Source organism: Gymnogyps californianus, chromosome 16 (genome assembly GCF_018139145.2).
Source record: "Gymnogyps californianus isolate 813 chromosome 16, ASM1813914v2, whole genome shotgun sequence".
In the NCBI taxonomy this organism is placed as follows: Eukaryota; Metazoa; Chordata; class Aves; order Accipitriformes; family Cathartidae; genus Gymnogyps; species Gymnogyps californianus.
In genome coordinates this window covers 1959926-1984259 of record NC_059486.1, presented here as the reverse complement: position 1 = coordinate 1984259, position 24334 = coordinate 1959926, and the positions used below count along the sequence as shown (strand labels likewise).

Sequence of the window (24334 nt, the reverse complement as noted above, 5' to 3'; positions counted from 1 at the left end):
TGATCTACGAGCTCCATTATTTAACTGCTAGGAAAGGGGAAACGCAGCAGAAGGTAAAAGAGGAGGGAAAACAACCGAGAGGCAGGGCAGGAGGTGATGCTTTGGCTCGCGAAGCCGGTGCTCGAACGTGGGGAGGGTTAGGGGAGGCAGGACCTCATGGCTTCTGCTCCCAAAATACACCCATGAGTGGGGGGAGAAGGGTCAGACCTGAAAGGTATCTCGGAAACGGCCGGCTCTGGGATGTGTGGCTCCAGCCTGGCATGGAGGAAAACAATGTGGCAGCTCCATGCCTCAGTTTCCCTCCTGTTGAGCAGGATTTAGAGCTCCGACTTAACTTTCCAGGGCAGGAAAGAAGGCTGGTAAGATGTATTTTGAGATCGTTGGGTTGCAGTGAGGAGAAAAAGCCAATTTGTTGTTCATTAAAGCCCAAACGGCCAACACGGCTCTCTGGATAGAACAACGGGCTGGCTGCAAGCAGCACGCACCAGGTTGTGCAGCCCGTCCTGGCCCCACGGAGCACCCACAGGGGGAAAAACCAAGCAGCCCCAATCTGTTTTGTCTTAAGGCTTACACCCTTCCCCTTTACTCCCATCCTTCAAATCATGTTCAATATCCGCTCGGCCCCCAGCTCCCCGAGTCTTAAGATTTACAAGCCCTAAATGCTTCGCAGTGGAGCTGGGACACTGTAAATGTCAGGAGGTTTGGCACGGGGAGAGGCTTGGAAGAGCCGAGCGTTTAAAGCCGAGCTTTGTCCAGAGCTCCCCCATGCCTGCAGGGAACGGGATCCGGGGATGGGAGAGGATTCCCTGCAAGGAGCCGGGCTTGTTCCTCCCAGCAGCGGAGCCAAGTGTTAGACATCACCAAGAGCCAGCATAGAAATTAATTATAAAATCAAAATAAACCCCAACATTTAGCCCATGCGGTGCAAGAAAGTTATCCTGTAAGATACAGCCGTAGCATCTCGGATATTCTTGCATCCCTCGCTCTCACACCTTCCCTATTAACTTGTGGCAGGTAATGTGTTCCCTGTTATTAAAGTCAGTTTGCTTTGCCACGGAGGAAAAAAGAGCAAACTCTCTTTTCATCTTTGGTATCTCACATGAGAAGAGGGCCTGGGTTTATATTCGTCCTCAGCACTCCACTCCCCCGCTGCTAACCACCAGCTCCAGGGAAGGGTTTGGGAGATGCTCCCTCTCCGGCAGAAATACTCCAAGTTCCTCTGCTGAAAGGCACCTTCAACAAATTAATTCTTTTTATATAGTCCTGCCATGGTCAAGCTTAATTCCTAATGTTCTTCAATGTTCTCCTTGGTCTTCCCAGCACATCACAGCAGGGACATAAATCATGGCCACGCAGCCCCAGGTGGGACTGCCAGCAGCCATTGAGTTGGCTCCTGGTTGCACCCTGTAAATCTGGAGTCGCTCTGGCATCGCACCGTGGTGAGACAGGGGCCAAAACCCGGCCAGAAGCATCTCAGGGTGCAAATCCCAGGGTCTTTGATTGGGCTCCTAGTGCCACATTTGAGCTTTTAACTAAAAACCAAGTAATCTTCTTAGAAAAGCTGCACCAAATTGCCCACGCAAGTCAGCGGGAGCTCAAAGCATGGGCAAGCTCCGGCTCAAACCTCCTCTTTCCTGCTTTTCAGACCTGCTAAACTCACTCTCTTCTTGCAAACAACATTCCCATCCAACAACAGCCATCAGAAAGCAGCACCCAGCGTGCTGATCCCCCCCCACTTTCATTACAGACTCAATGAGACCCAGGAGCCTTGGGAAGGATCAATAAGCATTAAAATCCACCACCCCCCCCCTTTTTTTTTTCCAGAAGGAACACCCAGAATCCTAAAACCTGGTAGTTTCTGCAATCCATTACCTTCGTGGGTGGCTCGATCCATTTTAATAGCATTAGGAAACTGTTAGACTTTGTCCTTTGAAGGACCTTCTGGGTGGCTGAAGCTTTACCTCCCCTCCCCATGCTGCCGCGGCCGGGGGCCGGGGCCAGGAGCCCTAAGGAGCTGATGTGAGCTTACCCAGACCTGGCTTTGTCTCATTGAACACCAGCAAAAACAACTTGTCATTTGCCTGTATGCAGCAAACATGGCATTTTTTCAGTCCTTTCATTTCCACCGGGCCGAGGACTTTGATGCCGTTTCGTGTTATTCATTATGCGGCACTCAAAGCACCAAGGCTCACATTCGCTCTTGCTCAAGACTAATTAAGATGAATGTTAACTGTCCCCACCGCTCATTACCCAAGAGAAAATCTATTAGCGGCTCTGATAAAAGTGCTCTTTGGAGTCACCACCTCCCATTGCCAAAAGATGCTGAATTTCTTCCTTTCCTTTCCAACCCAGACAGTCGCATTTAAGAGACAACTCAAGAATCACAGCCTCATAGAAAGGTTTGGGTTGGAAGGGACCTTTAAAGGGCATCTAGCCCAACCCCCCTGCAATCAGCAGGGACATCTTCAACTTGACCAGGTTGCTCAGAGCCTCGGCCAACCTGACCTTGAATGTTTCCAGGGATGGGGCATCTACTACCTCTCTGGGCAACCTGTGCCAGCGTTTCACCACCCTCATCGTAAATAAAAATTTCTTCCTTGTATCTAGTCTGAATCTCCCCTCTTTTAGTTTAAAACCATTCCCCCTTGTCCTATCGCTACAGGCCCTGCTAAAAAGTCTGTCCCCATCTTTCTTATAAGCCCCCTTTAAGTATTGAAAGGCTGCTAGAAGGTCTCCCCGGAGCCTTCTCTTCTCCAGGCTGAACAACCCCAACTCTCTCAGCCTTTCCTCACAGAAGAGGCATTCCATCCTTCTGATCATTTGTGTGTCCCTCCTCTGGACCTACTCCAACAGGTCCATGTATTCCCTGTGCTGAGGACCCCAGAACTGGACGCACTACTCCAGGTGGGGTCTCAGGAGAGCGGAGTAGAGGGGGAGAATCCCCTCCCTCGACCTGCTGGTCACGCTTCTTTTGATGCAGCCCAGGACACGGTTGGCTTTCTGGGCTGCGAGCACACATTACCGGCTCATGTCCAGCTTTTCATCCCCCAGTACCCCCAAGTCCTTCTCCACAGGGCTGCTCTCAATCCCTTCATCCCCCAGCCTGTGTTGATACTGGGGGTTGCCCTGACCCTTGCACTTGGCCTTGTTGAACCTCATGAGGTTCGCACAGGCCCAGTTCTTGAGCTTGTCCAGGTCCCTCTGGACGGCATCCCATCCCTCAGGCGTGTCAACCCCACCACTCAGCTTGGTGTCATCTGCAAATGTGCTGAGGGTGCACGGGATCCCACCGTCTATGTCGTTGCTGAAGTTATTAAGCAGTTCTCATCCCAATCATCTGGCCAGACCAATGGTTAATGCAGAGAAAACCAGAGTGTTAACCCAAACCATCACGCCGTTGGCAAGCCGCTGCCTCAGTTTCCCCTCCCAGCTTTTGCCCATGGGCCGTGGTGTTTGGAGGGGGAGATTTCTTTCTGCTAATAAGACGATCCTTGAATATCACAAGCGAGCAGGAAGGAAAACGTAGGGATGTGAAAAAGTAAAAATAAACCCATCTATAAATAACCCCCCTCCGGCAGTGGCGGGCGGCACGGCATGGTAAAGCCCTTTCCAGGGACGGGCAGCTGCTTCGAGCGTGCCAGCAGGAAAACGGAGATTTCTTTAACAGCTACAAGAAATTGCTCTTTTCTTGGTGGAAAAAATGTCCTCGAGCGACCACCTCTGGGCACCCAGAAGAAAAGGGGCCTCTTCTGCACACAAGCCAGTTCGGCCCTGGGGATGCGCGCGGGGAGGAGCGGGCGAGGAAATTCGGACCTCCTGGATTTGTATCTGTAATTAGCCCCACCAAACCGCTGGGACTGATTTTCCCCCGCTCCAAGCAAAGCCTGCTTTAAAATTATTCCCATAAACCCAAGGGGAGAACTTGAGTCCCTTCAGAAAAATCCTGTTTGAAGAGCGATGCTCTCCCCTGCGCGGGGTCACCAGCCTCCCTCCTCCCCCAGTGCCACATCCTGGACCATTCCCAGTCTCCTCGACCATTCCCAGTCCAGCTCACGCCACATTGTCCTCTTCCCAGACTCATTCCCTACAACGCCCGAGCAGCAGCTCCCATCTGTGCTGTGGCATCCCTTAGGAAAGACCTGCCTATTCCAAGAAGCAGGGCCGGATAAGGAAACATGCATGGGATGGAGACCTCCACATGACGAGAAGGCTTTTCCCCACAGGAGATGATCAGAGATGTCCCAAGAAGCCCCCAAAAATGTTCAACCAAGGATAGACCAGACAAGGACTGGAGGCACAAGGGCAAGGGAGCATCCCTGCGCTGTCGCCCCGGGAAATGCAAGGGATGCTTTGCCCTGAAAGCCCCAGAGATGCCTCCTGGGGAAGCACCAGCAGAACAGAGCCCCACGGGAAGCCTCAAAGGGGAATAAATTGTGTCTGGAAATGACCTGCGGGCTAAGGGATGTGCACTCATGCAGTCTTGGGCTTCCCAAAAATTCCCTGAGACTGAGCTGAGCCCCCTTCCAGCATCCCCCTCGGCTTTCCTGCATCCTCGTGGCCAGCCCAGCACCAGCACCGGCCACGAGCCGATTGCACCCCAGAAATCCCAGCAGGAGAAAACCAAACAGGTTTCCAGTTGCAATTGAAAAACGATCGTGATGTCGATTCAGCCTTCGAAGAATACGGATAAAAGCGGGTTGCCGGTTGTAGGCAAAGAGCAGGCAACGCTCGGAGACGTTGCGAGCACAGGTTATATTTAGGGCAATCCAATAAAGCTGTACTTTGACCTTAAAAAAAAAAGGGCCGAGTGCAGCTGGGAAGAAAAGCAAGCCGAGCAGCGCGCTTCACAGACCTCATATTAATGCATCAAGCTACTGCAGCGCACATATTTATTTTGTCAAACTGTCAAAAATGGCACCTTTATGGTTTTATATAAAGAGGCATTAGAATAGAAAACACTTTGTAGCTAAAAAAAAAAAAAAAAAAGAATATATTGCCCAGGTTTTGATATTGAATAGGATTGAAAAGCTGAGCAAATAGGGGCCGCAAAGGGATCACGGAGCGGAGCGGGACGGAGAAGCCGCGTTTTCCTCTGGGTAGAGGTGGCAACATGGTGTAACACATGGATGGGGTCTCTGACGCATCGATCAACACATGTGTTTGCACACTTTTCAAAAAGCTTTTGGCCTGAAGCTAGCTAATAGATGGAGATCTGAAATGCTGCTGAATTCTCCCAGATGACTATTTTTTGGTCCAAAATAAAAAGCGTATTTTTTCCAGTCCCCAGCTGGGGAGAGCCAGCCCCCGTTTGAAGTCACCCTGTCTCCGGAGGATGCAACTCCCGAGCCAAATGCAGTCCATGAACCCATCGGGGCAGGGAGCAAGCGGTGGCATGAGAAGCCACAAATTTGGGTTGAAATCCTTTGTTGTTGAGCAAAGAGGGGAGCAGAGCAAAGCCCCCACCCCGGCACCCGCACAGCCACCCCAGCTGGGACCAGGGGGCCGGGAGGTGCCGCTTTCAAGGGGATGTTAGGAAAGGATGATGCAATATTTCATCGCTAATGGCTGTCGGAAGCGTTGCCATTTTAGTTCAGGCTTTTTGAAACGCTGCCAGGAGGCAGCTGGAAATTCAACCTCACCTTGGGGAAACTTCTCCGAGAGAAGGTAACCCGTGGCGGGATGCAAAGCGGCACCGCATCGAGCCCCGCAGCTGAATACATGGTCTAGAGGTGAGGGAAATAACGGAATATTCATAAATAAACGTATTTCACATGACAACAGCTGCTCCGGGAGCGGCTGCAGCCTCCCTGCCTCGAGGCCAGCAGGGATTTTGTGATTGCCCACCCACGCAAGGAGTACGCCGGGATGCTCGGTGCTGCTTCAGCCGGGATACTCGGTGCTGCGTTTCCCACCAGGCACGTGGGTGACAGCAGGTACATGGGAATTCCTTGAGACCGAGGCAGCTCTGGAGGTGTTTGAGATGGTTTGGGAGACCCCAAATCCCAGCTTGCTCCCCAACCAGCTGCAAGAAGCCCCCTCCAGCAGTCTCATCCCCACGTCCTGCTGCGCTGTCCCCGAGCATCACCAGTCGCCAATCTCCCTCCCCTGGCCCCATCCCAAACTCACTCCGATTAGTCCCATATCCAGTTTGGGGTATGATAGAGACCACAACTTTGGGAAAGGGAGGAAATGCTCCAGGAGACCATGACTTATCTTGCAAGGTCTCCCACCTCCTTGGGAGTGAGGAGACCCCGTGGATGGGCTCCAGACCTGTGGAGTACCAGCCCTCCTTGCCAGCGCCTGGTTTTCCCACCTCTGCTGCCCTTCTGGCCGTTTCACAGACCATTGGACCTAACACTTGCACCCTGCTGAGCCTTCAGACACCCGAGCTGTTTTCACAGCACCGAGTTATTCGTGAAACCTGGGGTTCGCACGTCACCAGCTGCTTTATGCAATTAGAGGGTTTTCCACGCTGCGGCAGCGCTCGAGCAGGGTCCAGACCTCACCACCCACCCAGGGACCCAACCAGTGCACCATGCAAAAATAAAAAAACCCGGGACAGAAACTGCCGATCCCACCAGGTTACATGCCTCCTGGTTAAAACAAATCATTCCTGTCCTTGGTTAAAACAAACCATTCCTGTCTCAAGCTGCACTTCTACAGGAGATGAACCTGCCTAGACCCACTTAGATGGGTTTGCTATCTGCTTCGCAGCATAAATCACAGCAGATGGAAAACATCCCTTCGCTAGGGCAGGGAAGCATGGCCAGCCTTGCCTCCCAGTAACGTTTGACTCCAGGAAGGTGTTTTGGAAAGAAAAAATGATTCCGACTGAGCATGAGATGTCGGGGCTTACCTGGTGATGATGGCGAGGTGGGGAGGGCTCATGCAGGCTCCCATGAAGAGCACCACGTTCTCGTGCCGGGTCTGCCGGTATGCCATCACCTCCCTCTTGAAGGCCTTCAGTTGGTCCTCGTTGTCCCGCTCGATGTCGATGAGGCGGATGGCCACCTCCCCGTGCCAGCGCCCGTGAAAGACCTGCCCGAAGCGGCCCTTGCCGATGAGCTCGCCGATCTCGAGCTGCTCGAAGGGGATGTCCCACTCCTGGAGGAAGATGCTGGTCTGGCTGGCCTTGCGGGGGAAGTTGCGTGCGGAGAGGAGGGAGAGGTTCATCTCTTCGAAGTCGTCCTCGGATTCCTGCGCCTCCTCAGTGCCTTCCTCGTTCTGCGGGGGGGCAAAGGGAGGTGAGCGCAATGAAACAGGGGGAAAAAACCCCGTGGCTGAGGAAGATAACGTGGAGGAAACCCCACTAACCCACCTACTGCTCACTCAGACCCAGAGAAACCAGGCAGGTACCTTCCAAACGCAACTGGGCGGCTGCGTTTTATGCAAAGCTGGCAGAAACCCAGATTTTGCAGGGAGGCATTTATTTACCCCAGGGTTTAAATATAAGAGTGTGACTGTCCTGGTTTCGGCTAGGACAGAGTTAATTTTCTTCCTAGTAGCTGGTATAGTGCTGGGTTTTGGATTTAGTAGGAAAAGAATGTTGATAACACACTGATGGTTTTAGTTGTTGCTAAGTAGTGTTTATACTAAGTCAAGGATTTCTCAGCTTCTCGTGCCCAGCCAGCAAGAAGGCTGGAGGGGCACAAGAAGTTGGGAGGGGACACCACCAGGACAGCTGACCCAAACTGGCCAAAGAGCTATTCCATACCATATGACATCATGCCCAGTATATAAACTGGGGGGAGTTAACTGGGAGAGGGGATCACGGCTCGGGAACTAACTGGGCATCGGTCAACGAGTGGTGAGCAATTGCATTGTGCACCACTTGCTTTGTATAGTTTAATTCTTTTAGTATTGCTATTGTCATATTATTATTATTATTATCATCATTGTTTTTCATTCCTTTCTGTCCTATTAAACTGTCTTTATCTCAACTCACGAGGTTTTTTTTTCCCTGATTCTCTCCCCCATCCCAGGGGTGGGGGGGCAGTGAGCGAGCGGCTGCGTGGTGCTTAGCTGCCGGCTGGGGTTAAACCACGACAGTGACACACCGGAGCATTTAACTCATTTGTCTGAAAGCAGTATTTCATCCTACCCTGGCCAAGCTGTGCTCCGCTAATACCGACTGCTCCCATCCTGGCATCCCCCGGTCTGCGTGCCCAGCCCCCCGGGACGGGTCTGACTTTTCCCTTGACGGTCTGTATATGCTTTCTACAGGATTTACAACGCCAATTAAAAGCTGCGTCCCCGTCCTCACTCTCCACCTCTTCCCCTCCACCACATTTTTATTGCATCTCAGAAAAGCTCATTGAATGATAAACTTGAGGGCAGACACGAAGCCCATGAGGGTCCCTCTTCATGGGGTAGGGACACGGATGCCTGGGCAGGATCAGGCCTGGCCATTAATTCAATTATCAGCAATTTCACTGCACAGATGCTAAACTTATCTGGTTCCTGTGAAATGTGCCCCGAGATATATATAAAATAAAGGCCCATTAAGCACAGGAGCGAGCCTAGCCATCTCACCTCCGAGGTGGGCTCCACTTCAATTTGAAGCAATGGGTTTCCTTCCAGGCTGTTAAAAGAATTACGGAATTACCGCCGGGTAAAAACACAGTTAGGTGGGGAGCGCGCGTGGGCGTCGAGTCCTGCTTCCCGCAGCATTGCTCTGCACCGGGACTAAAGGGATCAGGGAGGAGAAGTACCAGGCTCGCTGCTAATTTGGGAGAGCAACCCCTTCCCACCCACGCCCTGGCTGCCTCCATCCCCGAGGACGGCCCTGGGTGCTCACACGGGAGGGGGGAGGATAGCTGGGACGAGCAATACTAATTATTGCAGTAATTAATATTGGATGCGTGAAGCGCCAGGATGGATTTGGTGACGTGGGAGCACACGACCAGGTCTCCATCCCGTCGCCCAAAGCGCACGGTGCGGAGGATGCACCATCGCCGCGTGCCCCGGTAGGAGGGAGCAGGAGGAGCCCCGAGGCCAGGGCACAGCAGACAGGCGTCACCCCCGGCTCACCCGGGGTAAGGGACAGAGTTACACCCTCGCAGCTTTTGACCGTATCGAGGCAGCGCTGGGGCATGCGCTCATGGCATTTTTAGGTGGTTTCTAAGATCAGAATTACCTTCCCAACGAACACCAGCCAAAGCGACAAGCACGGCTGATTAGTAGCCAGAAGAGAAGAAAACGGGTTTTCCAATTATTTTTGAGAAGTGGAGGTTTCAAAGACCCTCCCTGCAGTAAGAGCACCCAAATTTGTCTAGTATTCCAGCTCCCTGGGCCAGGAGCTCCTCTTTTTCTTCTCCGCTTACGCAGCACCTCCCACCACCAGGTCCATGACCAGGGTCTCTCCGCACCCAACAGTTAACAGGGAATTAGGGAAATTCCATGGGGAAGATCAGCTGGGGAAGATCAGGTGGTTTCGAGCATAATATAAATGTATTATAAATTATTATTATCAATAACATAAATGACAGCATCCCCTCCCAGAGACAGCAAGGATCACAGGAGAGGCATAACACTCCCCAAGCCACTCGGACGCGGTGGTCCTGTGCTTCCTATCCCACTAAAGAGCTATAAATCCCAGGGGAGACACAGGTGCGTATACAAAAGGAGTCAACCCTGATATTTGAAGCAGCACGGAAAGCCCAGGTAGATGCAGACAGCTTCTGCCACCCATCACGATGCACGGGCGGTTCGCAGGAGCAGCAGTCTCCTCCTGCCTGATCTTTAGCACAGGCACGACTATCTGTCTCCCGAGTATCCGACTGCGCGGAGCAGAGTCTGCTGTTTAACCCAGCCAAGCCCGGGGTAACCTCAGCAGCTTCTGCCAGTTATTTTCAGTGGGGCGAGCAAGAGGAGAATCGCAGATTTTGCATATCGATAGCTATTTGCTCACAAAAGCCTGCCAGCCCTACGCCTGATACCTTGCTTTAGGCAGGGAAGGAAAAAAAAAAAAATAAGAAGCTTTGACTTCACCACTTTGCCATTAATTTCCCGGCCGCCAGTCACCGGCAGGGACAGCGGCTGTGGCTCCATCCTGCCCATCGCCTCCCCAGAAGCGAGATCCACCGGACCCCCCGGCAGTTGCCAATGCAGTTCGGAGCGTGTGGGCGAGCCGGCCACAAACCACATCGCAGCCTGGAGCGAGATCCTATCTGTTAAACTCCTGGCTTGGAAAAGCCTTCAAAAATGGCATTTATAAAAAGGATCGGCAAGCAACCCTGAAATGTCATGTCACTGCCGGGGCGGCGCAGGCACGAAGACCTTGGCGAATGCCGGATTTGGCAGAGCGGCTCGGACGTGACCTGCCGGGGAGAGCTGGTCCTAACGTCAATTAGATACTGCATTTCAAAACTAATTTCAGCGCAAAGTTTATTGGACTTGAAAATATTACAGGTGGGGCTGCAAGAACCGCCTTTATTAAAACTATCTCAAAGACCCTGGTGTTCTGCTTATAATTTAGTAAAAGATTAATCGCTTGGGCTTTGGTATCTCGTGGGTTTTGCCTCGGACTGAAAGTCTTTTTTTTTTTTTTCTGATGGCGAAGCGCTGGGCGGGTGCATTGCTGTGGGTTATAAATCAATCCCCTGCCCTCTCCTTTCAACCTTTCTCCTCCCCGAGACAGGAGCCAGAGCCATGAGCTGGGTTAGGGCGGCAGGAGCACCGGGGCTTCACCCCGACCATCCACCCCAACCTGCCCAAAAGGCAGCCCTGAGCCCCAAAAACTGCTCCTGCAAAGCCAGGGGAGCACCCATGGGTGCCCAGAGGAGGCGGGGTGCGGAGGATGCGCTGCCTGGGGAGGGGAAGGGGAAGGCAGCCGGGAGGAAGGGGAGGCACTCACATGGGGTTGGAGTTGACGGGGTGGAGGACCACTTGCGGGGCTCGGGTTGGCGTCTCGGGCACCACATCTGGGGAGAAGAGAGCGGAGTGAGAGTGGGCTGGGAGGTACTGGGAGCCCCTTCCAGTGCTGGGGGCACCCGGGGGAACTAAATCCCGCTGAAAACCTCCCTTCGTCCCCAGGTCCAATTTAATTACACCCTTAGCTATAGCTGGGTATAACTTAGGGCCACCCAGCCCTGCAGCATCCTGGTAGTGCACGGTCCTGCAACAATATATTGGTTTTTTAGGAGAAATCCCACCCCAGCACAACCTCCCTGCACAAATCCAGGGTTAGGAGAGCTGGCTATGCACCCATTTCCTAAGGGTGAGGGTGACACGGCCGGATCCTGCCGCTCTCCCAGGGGGGATATCTCAGCACCCCGCATTACAGGAGAGACTTTCAAAGAGACTTACCTGGGAAAATGAACTGCTGCTTGTACTTGTAGTAATGGGAAGCTGGAAAAGAGGAAAGAGGAGTTAAACACCAACCTGCAGAGCCAGACGCTGGAGAAACTCCAACCTGCGCCCAGTCCTGCACCATGAAACGCCAGCCCGAGGTCTGGGTCCCCCCCTGCCTGACCCAACCTCTCCCATCTCCATCTCTCCAGAGGATGCCACCCACAATGGCACGTAGGGTGCCCAGGCCAAAAAATTAAGACCTTAGCCCTCTAACGATCTGGCTGGATTATAACTTAATTTTTGCCACCATCAGCTACTGCTCTATACTATTTGGAGGGTGTTGGTGTCATCTGCAAAGTCGCCGGTGGGATTTGGACACCTGGTTGCCAGCAAAAGCCCGCGGGGTTTGAGTGCTCGGCTCCCGACCGGCCTTCAGGAACCACTCAGCATCGTGGAGACACAGAGCGATGGATTTGCATCTTCTGCCCCTTTTTGCCTGACCCAGCCGACCTAACTGTGCATTTTGGCCATTCTTCGGGAGACGTGTCCTTCCTGGGCTCCCTGCCTGCCTCCCGGCACTCTGAAAGCAGCCGGCGGCTGTCGGCAGCCCCAGGAGCTGCTGCCCAAAGCCAGCGCTGCAGAAGGGCTCTGGGTGGTGGTACCCTCCCCGTCACCAGCAGGCAAAGCCCAAGGGCTGATTTGACTCACACGGGCAGGCAGGTCATGGGTATGAAGGAAGACAGAGCTGCTGAGGCCACCAGAGGTTGGCACCAGCTCAGAAGGCACCTTCTCCTTAAGCTTCAAGACCCCAAAGACCGTCCCTCAGCTTCTCCTCTCCAGCTTCAAGTCCCCAAAGACCAACCTCAGCTCTGCAGCAGGACCTGAGCACCCCTGAGCTGAGATCAAAGGAGACTCGAAGGTAATTCTGGCCAAAAAAGGTCACCGTGTTGCAATTTCCAAGCTCAAATCCTAATCCCCAAGATGACCATCTTGATGAGATGAACCGTGGAGGGCTTCGTGCGCAGGAAGATGAAAGCACAGTGAGTCCTGCTTTGTGTCAGACCAGCTCCTGTTGGCCACAGGGCTCTGCTCATCACGGGCATGAAAGCAGGGAGCAATCACCCTACCGAGCTGCCGGGGTCTGATCCTGCCCCGCACCATCCCTGCCGGCCAGGCAAGCATGCCAGGGGCTCCCTGCGCTGGCTCAGCTGCGGCGGCAGCGACAGCACATCCAGGTCCCCATGAGGAGATGCTGCTGCCCACTATGGGGGTTACTTCTGTGGTTTCTGCTTTAAACAACATGAAGTAACATCTCAAAAGACCTGCAGGAAGGTTTCTGCTCCAGAAGTGATGCATGACAGGGTCACCAAATGCTGGACCTTCTGTCCCTTCCCCCCAGACCCAGGCAGGGTCCAGGGCTTGCCCAGCGAGCATTTTGGGGATGTTCATCGCTGTGAGCCCGGCTATCATGCTGCCGAGACACCAGGATGCTTCGGCTCTGACTGGACCACCACGAACTCGGTTATACCAGCACGGAAACCCACGCCGTGCTCTCAGGTTTGCAGCCACGCTGCGGACTATCCTCCCAGCACTTGGAGGCTCGAGGGCTGTGGCTGGCGAAATCCTGACCTGGGGAGTGGGAGAGGGAGCTGAGCCCCTCCTTGACGGACGGGTCACGCCGCTCCTTGGGGTGCTCCGTGCTTCCTCGCAGCTCCTCCGCTGTCTTCCTCATGCCCCTCCAGCATCCCACCTGAGCCTCGGGCACTCCAGCGAGCGAGACTTGTGCACGGCTGCGGCCTCTCCGGGCACACGAGGACCTGTGTTGTTTGGTTGGTTGGTGGGATTTTTTTCCCCCCAGCTTTTGGAAATGTTTGTTATTGTGGCGATGGATCCTGCCAGTCAAATCCCCCCTCGCCTCCCTCCTCCTCCTCTCTAGCTGAAGGCTTGTCAAGACGGAAGGGAGGAATCACCACGGTGCAGCAGGATCAGTAGAGCATGGAGGTGCCGTCTGGTTCCTCCAAAGAAACAGTCCTGACCCTCCTTCCTACCGGACCAGTTCGTTAACCCTGGGCATTTTGGGATGCAGAAGAGACCCCAGCCTCACGGCTGCTGTCAAAGAGGCTTGAGGCCACAGACCCAACAGGGGTCACCAGCCCTGGGGCAGCTGTGAGTGCTTCAGCATCTCAGAGATGGGTCAGGGCCATGGCTCCCCCTCCTCTCCCCTCGCCAGGCCCTTTTTGGGAGCGGCTGGAGAGGCAGGTGGGTGGCTGAGGACAGTTGAGCCCCTCCACGCTGCCAGGAGTGATGCTGAGCTGTTCCCCTCCAGGAAGGGACCTTCCCTGGAGCAGCAGCTCTGCCCCAAGGACATCCCGAAGGCAGCCACGCTGGGACAGGCTTTGGCATGTCCTCAGGCCAGGAGGAGCTTTTTTGGCCATTTAATGTAACTCCTGTGTCCTGCAGCCACCGTGATCGAATTGCCTCTTCCACCATCCCTGAAGAGACTGAGCTCCAGGAGCAGATGGGTCCCAGGTACCCAGACAAGACTCGGTGGGACAAGCTATGTCAGATACCCCCAGCATCAGCTACTCCCCACTATCACCCCATGTCCGCTGCCAACTAGCTTGTTGGAGGCCCGTCACCCCAAAGACACAGTGAAGTCAAACCAAGTTACCCTTGTAGAGAGGCAAGACCTTGTTTCCAGTTTGCTGTTGAGGCAATGCAGGGGGAACACGCCATGACACGGAGAAGTCATGCCTAGAAAGGTTTTTGTAGCCTCAAGCGCAGCAGGTTGCCCACAGAGGTTGTGCTGGCTCCATCCTTGGAAGTTTTCAAGACCAAAGTGGATCAAGCCTTGAGCTCTAATCCTGCTTCAAGCAGGAGGTTTGACTAGAGACTCCCAAGCTCCCTCCCAACCTGAATTATCCTAAACTCATCTTTGCTGCTCATTTCTGCTTCCAACTTTTCCCCATCCCAGTGTAAGTCCAGGCAGGCAAGCAGCTGGAGCAGGTCCTTACCCTGAGGACACCCCGGGGCACGAGCCCCTCTCATCAGGCGGATGTGGAGGTAGGGAGCTCACGGTACCTGGCAAGTTGAACTGCTTCTGCTGGCGCGGGCACTGCGGGGAGGGGTGCAGGGGGGACGGGGGCGTCGCGCTGGGCGGCAGCGGTGGGGCCGGCGAGGAGGGTGTGGAGGAGGTGGTGGAGGAGGGGTTGCTGCTGGAGTCTGGCTGGTAGGGCACCGGGATGTGGTCCTGTGGGACATGGGGAAGGAGAGAAGAAGAGATGAGCCGGTGAGAGCAGTGCCGGCCGGTGCCACCCCAAGGTGCTCCAGTGCAGAGGACCCCAGGTGACAAGCGAGAGCTACACAGGTCACCCCAGTCCCCCACTGCCAGAAGCCCTAGAAAGCAACCAGAGCCCCAGCCTGGCCTTCTCCAAAGCCATTTGTATTCACAGTTTGCACCAAGGCCATTTCACACCAGAAATGGGGCTCCTTTGACAGCCCCATGACGGCTGAGGGCTCCCCAAACCCTGCTGGCTCTGCGGAGCCATGGCCACCAAGACCAGAGTTGGGGGCTGCATCCCTGGGGCTCGGTCCTTAGAGACATCAAGGACCTGGCAGCTTCTGCTGACTTCCTTTGAGACAAAACCCCAGCGCCTCGCTCGGAGCAGGGGGCTGAGCTGAGGCAGATTTGAAAGGATCAGCCAACACATCCCAAGACATCCCTTGGCCTTCGTTGACCCTTCCTAACCAAGGCAAGGATGGCAGCTTCGGGTGCGCCTCTCCGGGCACACTGCGATGGGTGAGAAAGGACCACCTGGGAGCAAACGAGGAGGAGAACCTGCCTGGATATCTTTGATCCGAAAAGGAAAATTGAGGCCGGAATTTCCTACCTTGCTCGTGTCCTTGCTGCCCAACTTGGAGACACTTACCAAGGTGTGACCTTCAGCAGCACTGAGCACTCCCATCTCCAGACAGGTGCACCCATGGCAAGATCCCTCCAAGGTTAGGAAATCTGCACGAGCCTCCCCCAGCAGGTAATTTTGTCCAAATCAATTAATTTTTAAATGAGCTGGGCTTTCCAGGAAACCCACGTACATTTTATATAGACCATCCTGACACACAACGACAGTCTTGGCTAGGTAAATTATTTTTTAAACCAACACTGAAAGCCACTAACAATAAGATTTCATTGGTATTCACAGAGAACAGGATATCTCTAAAGAAATGCTTTTAGAAACATCAAAGTAAGAAGGGGCCCCCATTGCAAAAAGCAGATTTATAGAGGAAACTTTAACCAGAATGGGAGTGCTCAGGTCAAAGCCAAGTGTGTGTGTGTATATATATATATACACATACACACAGTGCATCATCATGCTCTGGTTAGAGAAGAGCTAGGAAAGGTGAAAGGACTGCATGGCAGAAGCAGAAGGAGAAACAGGGCTGATGCCCTTCGCCCCCAAAGCCTTTATCAGTAAGCTGAGTCACTTCCCCACTGCCCTCTAATAAAACGAAACAAATCACTGGAAGGATGGGCACTAAAAAGAAAAAAGCGTCTCTATTTCTCTTGAATACCTGCAGTAGCTCTCCAGCCTCAAAAAGCCATTTGCTCCACCCCATAACAACGACAAGAGAGCAGATCGTTATGCTAAGGATCTCCTAAGAGGTTTAGGTTTAAAAACTGCATCCAAGAGAGCATCATCTGGTACCCAGCCTTTGCTGAGAGCCAGAAGATGCTGAGGTCCGGGAGGAGCTGGGGGGTCCTGCCAGGCTTTGGGAAGCCAGGGTTTTGACGACCTGTTCCCCGTCACACCAAGGATTTCCCTCACTTCGAGCACTTCCAGCCTGCAAACACCTCACCTGGCCCTACCTCCAGCTGCCCACGAGAAATTTTCCACTGAAGGCAACAGGCTCTAAATTTCATCAAGAAATGAAATAACCCTATGCTGGTTTTATTGCGATTAATGCACGGCAGAAGCAAGCAAGCCAGGTGCACTGTCAGGTCTGGCTTGACCAGCTTTGCCAGGGACACAATCAAATTCTGGGCTTGTTTTATTTGTAACAATAAATTTGTTATTTACAGAAATCTCAGGTGGTAGCAGACACCTCAAACCACCCCAGATCCAGCTTAGATCTGGAGACTGAGAGGCCACAACGGTGCAGGACCAGTGGGACAGAGGCTATTTTGAAAGCCCTGATCCCATTTTATTTGTAAAAGAAATAACCTCGGCGGATGCAACCCGCACTGGGAAACCCGAGGGGCGAGGGCTTCGCAGCTCTGCTTGCAGCGCAGCTCATCCTGCCTCAACACCAAGCTCACCCTCGCTCTGCTCCTTGAATTAGCAACCGTCCATGCCATTCTTTTTTTTTAATTTAAGCCCCCAAGCAGGTTTCTAGGCAGCTCCTACCCACGCGCTGACACACGCATCACGCCCGTAGCTGTGGATGTGCCTGGAGACCACCGGAGCCACCGGCGAGGCTTGGTCCTGGCAGGTGGCTGCAGGGCTGGGAGGTGCCCTATCCTGGGGACAAGCCACCGCTCCCCTCCTGCCCCAAACACAAGGTCAGGGCACGGCCCCTTTTGCTCTTAAATTCCTTCTTTTCGAAATTACCCTCCGAGCTGTGGCTCCACCCAGCAAATGGGATTGATGCTCCCGAAGGACGTGCCCTGGGAAAGCTGCTGCTCCTCATGCGAGGAGCATCCCCGCTGGGAAAGCCGAGGCAAACGGGGTGGCTCAAGCGACCCAACTCGGGTGGCATTGGAAAATGCCACTGGCTTTGGCACCCTCACCTGCAAGAGCAGCCGCATGCAAAGAACCGGCAAAAGCCACTGATATTTCGGCGACACGGGGCCGGGTCCCCTCTGGCAGGGGGTGGGCGCGAAGAGGGTGTTCAGGGCCGGTGGAGCAGCTCACCTTGTTGAGTTTGTTGGTTTTGGGGAGCGTCTGGCTGACGTGCAGGTCCGAATACCTGGGGGGTTTCCGCAAAGGGTTGTTGATATCGCAGGGCACCGACTCTGTCCGGACTAATCTTGCTGGATTAAGAAGGGAAAGAGGGGAAAAGGGGATAGAGAGGAGGGGAAGAGAGATGGAGAGACATCAAAGCTTCGAAGGAGCACTTGGGGTCACCCTGCGCTTGCAAACCGCTCTTGAATCGCTCTCCAAAGCAATCCCCCGCAGCACCTCCAGCCGCTCAGCTCCTGCCCCGGGATGGCAGCCAGCCTTCGGGCTCCCCCCAGCACCCAGGCTACAGCCAAACCCCCCCGGGACATGGGGGGCTTAAAAAGCCCCCCACGGTGGGATGCGAACTGCACCCTCCTCCCTCTGCCGAGGGGCTGCAATTCAGGGAGGCTCAGCAGCCACCGCGGCCACCCCACGAGCCGGGGTGGGGGGGGTCAGCCAGCATCAGGAGGAGGCACCGTCCTCTTCCTCACCGCAGCTTTTCAGGGCGGGGGGAAGGAGCCGGCTCAGAGCACCCTGCTCTTGACGGTGAGATTTTTTGGGGGGAAAGCCAGCCTGCAGCCTGGGGGACTTGGGAACAGGCCAGCTGCAGGGTAAGGCATTTAAGAGCTTTTTTGGGGGGCTATTTCACTGATGCTGAGGCCACCCCAAAGCCATGCTGCTCCTTGCTCCCGTGCTAAAACACACAGCGGGCAGCTCCGGCTCTTGCAACATCGCAGACCGCAGCCGTAAACCCCAATTTCTGCCCATCCGAGGAGCCCACCTGCCCCCGGCAGTGTGGGACACTGCTTTCCCTGCCTCCTGGTCAGGGTTTGCAGCAGCTCGGAGCATGACAGGGGGGGTCTTCTGCCCCTTCCACCCAAATTTGTTGCGAGCAAGGGCATGGGTGCCGGAGGGGAGGCTGCAAAATTGCCCCCCTTCGAGCCACAGCATCCCCACTCGCCTTGCAAGGTGCCACCAGCGCAATGCATTTCCCCGTGATTAAACCGATGAGCGTGTTTTTGGTGGCATTTAACACAGAGTAACAGCCTTAAGAGCTCAAAATTCAAGGCAATGGTAATTGGAAGCGTTTCCCTTAGGCGGTCGCAGTCCTCTGGCCGTCAGGGAGCACTCGGCCAAAATCTGGAAGAAAAGAGGTGGGAAGCGACGCCCGTCGTCCTGCTGCAAAGTTCTCCCTCCTCTGCGGATTTTAGGACGGGCTCTCCCAGAGGAGAGCAGGATAAGGCAGCTCCGAAAGCACCACGAGCATCCGCAGGGGCACGGCCGCGTCCCCGTTGCAGGGACCCCCATGCACCGACAGCGCCGCGGGAGATTTCGGATCCCACGCGTCCGCCCTAAGCTCTCGACGGTAGCAAAAGGCTAAAACCTGTTGCACTTACCCCGTGCGGTGGGGAATCTGAAAAGAAAAGGAGGCAGGGGAAGGGTGGGTGGAAGTGGTTTGCAATGCAAATCTGCCTCGCCCCGAACGGCTCGTCTCCCTACAAGCGGAAAAAACGGTGGGTAAAATTTTCACAGAGCGCCCAAGCGGTTCGGGAGCCTCCGTCCCGCCGGCCGGCCGGCAGCGAGGGTCGGGCTCCCGAATCGCCCGGGGGGCTTTTGAAAGTTTTACCTGGTGGCCACATCCACGGAGGCAGAAGGGGGAAGAAAGGCCCTTACCTCCGCGGTGGATGATCAGCAGGTGACACGGAGGGGCCTCTTTGGTGCATTTGTTGTGGCACTTGAGCCTAGCGGGGAACAGAATAAAAGGCGTGAGGAGCGAGGGCGAAGGGGATGCGGAGCATCACGGTACGGCTGGAGGGATGCGGCTCGGAGCAGGGAGCATCGCTGCAGACCGGAGATCCTTTCTCCACCCAGGAAGGTGACTTGATGTAATATTTTAGTTGGGCGCAGCTCCCGGGTGCTCGCTGCCTGAGCGGTCCCCGTGGACAAACCCTCCCGGATCCCTGCGGGCCCGCAGCTTGCGCCGAGGAAGACCCACGATTCCCAAGCCGCCCACCCGGGCTGCGGGCACAGGGATAAGAAGCGGTGCGGGATGCACGTGCCCGAGCGTCAGGGCGAGTTGGCTGGGAGGGCGCAGGGGCTGCACGCCCTTGGTAAACGAGAGCCATGATGGGTGCATCTGCCCAGATGGAGGGGCGCAGGAACCCCCAAACCAGCCCTGCCGGGGGGGACCACCCGGCTCCCTCCTTTCTCCGCCGGCTGCGGGGGGACAAGGCACCCACCGGCCAGCTTGAGGATGCCCCAAATTGTCATTTCTGCCAGCCTCGGCTGAAAATAAAAGGAGCAGAGACCCGCGCTCGGGGGAAAGCCGCTTCCCCCCGACCACCACCCAGCACTAACGCTGATTTAGGCTTAATTAATTTCAGAGGCAGCGGAGGGGAAGGAAGCGGCTGCCCCGGCCCCCTTTGGCTCCTGATCCATCTCTGCCATTGTGCCCTCCCCTCCTCGCTTTATTACCGGGACATTTAACAAAAATAATGAGAGCATTTATAGCTACGTTGAATATTCTGCAGAGCTTTGCCTGGTTTCGCAGAGCCGGAGCAGGAGTCTACGGAGGGCTTCACCTCCGGGTCATGTATATAGGCATAAGCAGGCTCCCGCAGCCCCGAAAACCTTCCCGTTCGTTCTTAATTAGGGATGGAAACGAGTTCCCGGCTCACGCTCTGCCGTGGCAGCCCCAGTGGAGCGGGGAGAGCCACAGGGGAAAAGGCAAAAAGGAGGAGAGGATTTAAAAAAAACAAGGGTAAAAGATGAAAAAAAAAAAAAAAAAAGACAGCAGCTACAAGTCAATGAGCTGGGTAATGAAAATTCAGGTGCCGTGCGTGTTAGCTTTTATTACAAAGCCGTTCCTGGAGGGAAAGGCACAGATTAATTCAGTATTCGAGGCTTGGGGGGATTTGGGGTCTGTTTGTTTGTTTTACCTGCTTGTTCCCCGCCTGTTCCTGGGGAAAGCAGCGCCAGGACCGGGTGGCTACGGCAAAGCCGGCAAACCTAAATACTTTGCGTTCACCCTAACTTTTTATAACCAGGGAATTTATTTGCTTTTTTCTGAGCGACTAGAGGCAGCAGGACCAACACAGAGCCGGAGCCGCAGCATCGCAGGGGCAGGTCCCAGCATCCCTCCTCCCGGGCAGGCACAGCAGGCAGGGCTTGCAGGCAGCAAAGCCTCCAGTTGCTTGAGCATTGAATGCAATAAGAATCACCACTTTAAAATATATTTGATAATATCACTTCCAGAAAACCACCACCAACTGCGGAGTAACCAGGCATTTCTTGTCTAGGTTTAAATCCCAATTTGCTAACTCATCAGCATTTAATCAATGGCAACAGCGATCGTTATCACTTCATAGCTCCGGCTAACTCAGTTACCCGCGGATGATGGGCATATTCCCAGCACCCATCCCTAGAAAAGGCAATTGTGTCTCCAGAAGCAGCTTTACTAAGTGCTGATGGCTGCACGATACTGTGTAAGAGATGGGCTCCACCGGATTTAAAGCAGTAGAAGTGGCCCCAACCTCTGCCTCGCTATCTTTTTCCAGTCCTCTCCAATTTTACAGCCAGCACGGTCCCTCTCCTTTGCATCGCAGCTTAATTGCTCTTTGGGGTGGGTTGGCTCCTCGGTGCCACGACATTGCCAGGAAACAGAGGCCCCCAAGACTTTTGCTGCCGCAAAAAATAGAGGATACAGCCCAAGGCTGGGGGCAAAACCCATCCGATGCCCAGAGCTACCCTGCACGCAGGCCATGCTCTCGTCCGAGCCGCTCTCAGCCCCCGGGGCAGCGCATCCATCCCCCCATCTCCTGCAGATCGTTCCACACATAACCCTATAGCGTGGGTAGCTAAAGCCAGGCCAAGGATGGCAGCGAGCGCGGAGGCTGTCAGGATCTGACTCAGAGCTCCGGTGCAAGCAGAGCCGAGGTCTGGCGGGCAGCATCCTCCCTGAGGACCCCGCTCCCATCCCCGGCACGCAGACCCAACCTCAGCCCTGTTTTGGGATGTTCTTCACCCAATTTCACGTCTCATTAAAGCTTCCTGCAAGGATGAGCTGGCGAGAGGCTGGTCGATCTCCCCGTGCCCGAGTCCTTGCTCAGCTCCACCAGCAAAACCCTAATTATCCCCCTCGCAACATTAAGGAGCGACACAAACAGCTCCGGCGCCACGACGTACTTGCAGTTTTTGCATTTTAAGCCGAACAACATTCCTTTCCCACAGACGGTGCAGGTCTGAGACATCCAGTACTTGGTGGAAAACCTGCAGAGAAAAAACACAGAGGGTGGCCGGGGGGAGACAAGGCTGCGCTGCCCCATCCGTGCTCCTGCAGAAACATCTCCCGAGCCGCATTTATCTACCGAGCCCCGATTTATCCTTTCCTTGCCGCCCTCAAACACTGCTGCAGGTGTCAAGGCATCTTTCTAGGGATGCCAAAGCACGAATCTGAGCCCTTCTTTGGTTATGCAGAAGGGCACAGCCTGCTCCAAAGGGGATCCAAGCCAGCCAGGATGGGCATTAGCCACCGGCTCGCTGCAGCTCCCCAGCTTTGCTCACCCCAGGCTGCGGCCAGAGCGCCCAAAACACCTCCCTGCCCTGGGGGACCCAAGTTTCCAGCCCGTTGGAGAAGCGGCTGCCCCATTGAATAGCAGAATCGAGACTATTTCTAGTGCTTTTCCTTCTTGAGGTAGATATGGAAGGGCAATAATCCGGAGATGGGAAATTTGCTGAAGGTTGGCAAGGTCACGGATAATACACGTCTTTTATTGATAGCGACTCAAGCCTTATCTAAACCAAATCTGAACTGAAATGGAATTTAAATGGGCTTCTAGGACAGCGCAGCCCAGCATGGGAAACAGGGGGAACGGCCCCGAGCCCCCCATCCCAGACTAGAGATGGAAAGGGAGATGCTCATCCCTCAGCATCGGGGGGGATTCACCGGGCGCTGCGGCAGAGCTGCCATACCTGTGTTTTATCGAGTTTCCTAGATCTCGACGGGGGATCTGCGGGGACCAGCGAGGCACTGACAGCGTATCTGCGGGGAGAGGAGAGACAGGGAAAACCATCAGGTGGTAATAAAGGCGAGAGCCAGGGTTCGAGCTTTTGGGGAGGGGAGCAAAGGATGCACACAAAAAATAGAGTTTGCCTGATATTTCCCCTTAGAGATGCCCCGCTGGGCTCCCTTTCTGGAAAGCAACAGGCCTCTGACTTTGTGCTCGGGTCTGCAGGGAACTGGGGTCTCCTGCCCCCCCTATAACAGCCCCCAGCACCCAGTTTGGGCCAGGGAGAGAGGTGGGAGGTGATGCACCCACCCCATGGGTGCTGCACCCATGTGCACACAGAGCGGGACTGCAAAGCTATCGGAGCCAGGTCACGATGCCCAAACAAGAAAGGGAAAACGAAGCCGAAATGGCAACTGCATCATTTATTAATAAGACATCACGTCTTGCAGTTGCGGCTGAACAAAAAGCCAAGTGTCAGCCGCTTGGAAGGCAATTGAACTCGTATTCAAATAGAAGAACAAAGTAAAAAGCAGCCTCAGCGCCCTCCTTCTAAGGGGAAAGGAGGGAGAAAGGGTAACGGGACCTTGGCTGGGTAAGGAAAAAGAGATAAGTTCATTAGCGCCGGCTGGAGCGGGCAGGTAATTAGCAGCACGGCCGTGCCAGTGCCGTGCTTGGACTCCACATCCCCCTTCAGCCTCAGCAAGGGCAGAGACCCTCCTCCTCCTCCCGGCTCCGCTGGCCACAGGAGAGGTCCTGCCCCGCGGGATGCTCAGCCCCAGGGAGGGGATCTGTGGCAGGGATTCAAAGGCTGGATTTTCAATAAGGGATTCGAGAGGTTTCCCGGGCACAAGCAACCGGCCCCGGCACGATGCGAGCCGAGCCACGGCACGGAGCTGAGCGGCAGACCCCAGCTGCGAGCCCGGCCGTTTGCTCAGTGTGCCAGCAAATCCCTCACTAAATACGCTTTCGATATTATCCCTCCGAGCGGGGAGAACCACTGTTTGCTTTAATATCCCATTTTAATATAGCGGGCGGCAGGGTGTTTTAATTGCGCTCTTTCTCTGAAGGTTACATTTACATGCCGCTTCCCGTGCAAGGCGCTGTTAAAAGTCTTGGGAGCATCCTAAAACGCATCCATCTCCAGTACCTCCCGCCAGCAGCTGCTCCGGCTCCTTCTCTTATTTCGCTGCCTCGGCCCCGATCACCCCTCGGGCACAGCCAGCAATTAAGATGTTGAAGAACTACAAAGTCAATTAAGGTAATTGCTGCCCCCAGCCCTGAGTTGGCTGTTTTACACCAGCAGCACGCCGATATTTTTGACCTGTGCTTCGCACCAGCCCTGGAGACAACCCACCCAGGGCTCCCGGACCAGTGTCCCTCCCGCTGCCCCAATATCTGCAACCTCCCCGGGATGTCCACAAGCCCCGAAGACGATGCTCTGAAGAGCGGGACCAGTCCACACACAACCACTATTCCTCCCTAAACATCATTTTCTCATCGGTAAATCACATTATACAAATAAGTTTCCCCCCCTTCCCTGAACACTGGTCCTTGATGAACTAAACACCCAGGCAAAAACAGCTCCTCTCCCAGAATTAAATTACAACCTCCGCTTTATCAGCCACAATTTATTTCCACTAACTTTCAGTTGGCCTCAATTAAATCCCGCCGTCCCGGGGAGGGGGAGAGGAGACGGAGGCAAAGACGGCTGAGCCTTTTAATTACTTTCTAAATGTGCTCACTGCAAAAATGTATTAAAGTGTATCGGGAATTTTAACCTCCGAACAAAAATGAGACCTACGTGATTCACGGCTAATTATGTTCATTAGAGGGAGCGATACATGAAGGATCACGGCGTTTAACAATAGACCTGCTGTTTGCAGGAGGGAAAACAAGCAAAGCAGGGCAGGAGGGCAGAGGAAGGCGCCCCACTGCCGCGGGGAACAGCCCCAAGGATTTGGGGGGCTTTGAAGTCAATTGGTGATTCTCTCCTTTAGCCTGTGCACGTGAGATGCCCACCCGGAAAAAAAAAAACCCTGTTTCTCCCCATGCAATATTAAATCGGAGTGATGCCCAAAGGGAAGGTGGAGATGC

At 54.5% G+C, this 24334-nt stretch overlaps 1 protein-coding gene across 1 annotated transcript in view; it reads right to left on the bottom strand.

Moving 5' to 3' along the window:
* The window catches only part of KSR2 (kinase suppressor of ras 2), a 76361-nt gene that overhangs the window by 19942 nt on the left and 32085 nt on the right, over positions 1-24334 (bottom strand). Inside the window, exons 6-15 of the mRNA XM_050906875.1 lie at positions 22203-22272; positions 21417-21500; positions 18906-18973; positions 18629-18727; positions 17205-17323; positions 14374-14542; positions 11308-11349; positions 10856-10922; positions 8533-8581; positions 6857-7224 (exon numbers count right to left, since the gene is read on the bottom strand). Of these exons, the coding sequence (XP_050762832.1) occupies positions 6857-7224; positions 8533-8581; positions 10856-10922; positions 11308-11349; positions 14374-14542; positions 17205-17323; positions 18629-18727; positions 18906-18973; positions 21417-21500; positions 22203-22272 (1135 nt within the window). The remainder of the gene's footprint in view (positions 1-6856; positions 7225-8532; positions 8582-10855; positions 10923-11307; positions 11350-14373; positions 14543-17204; positions 17324-18628; positions 18728-18905; positions 18974-21416; positions 21501-22202; positions 22273-24334) is intronic.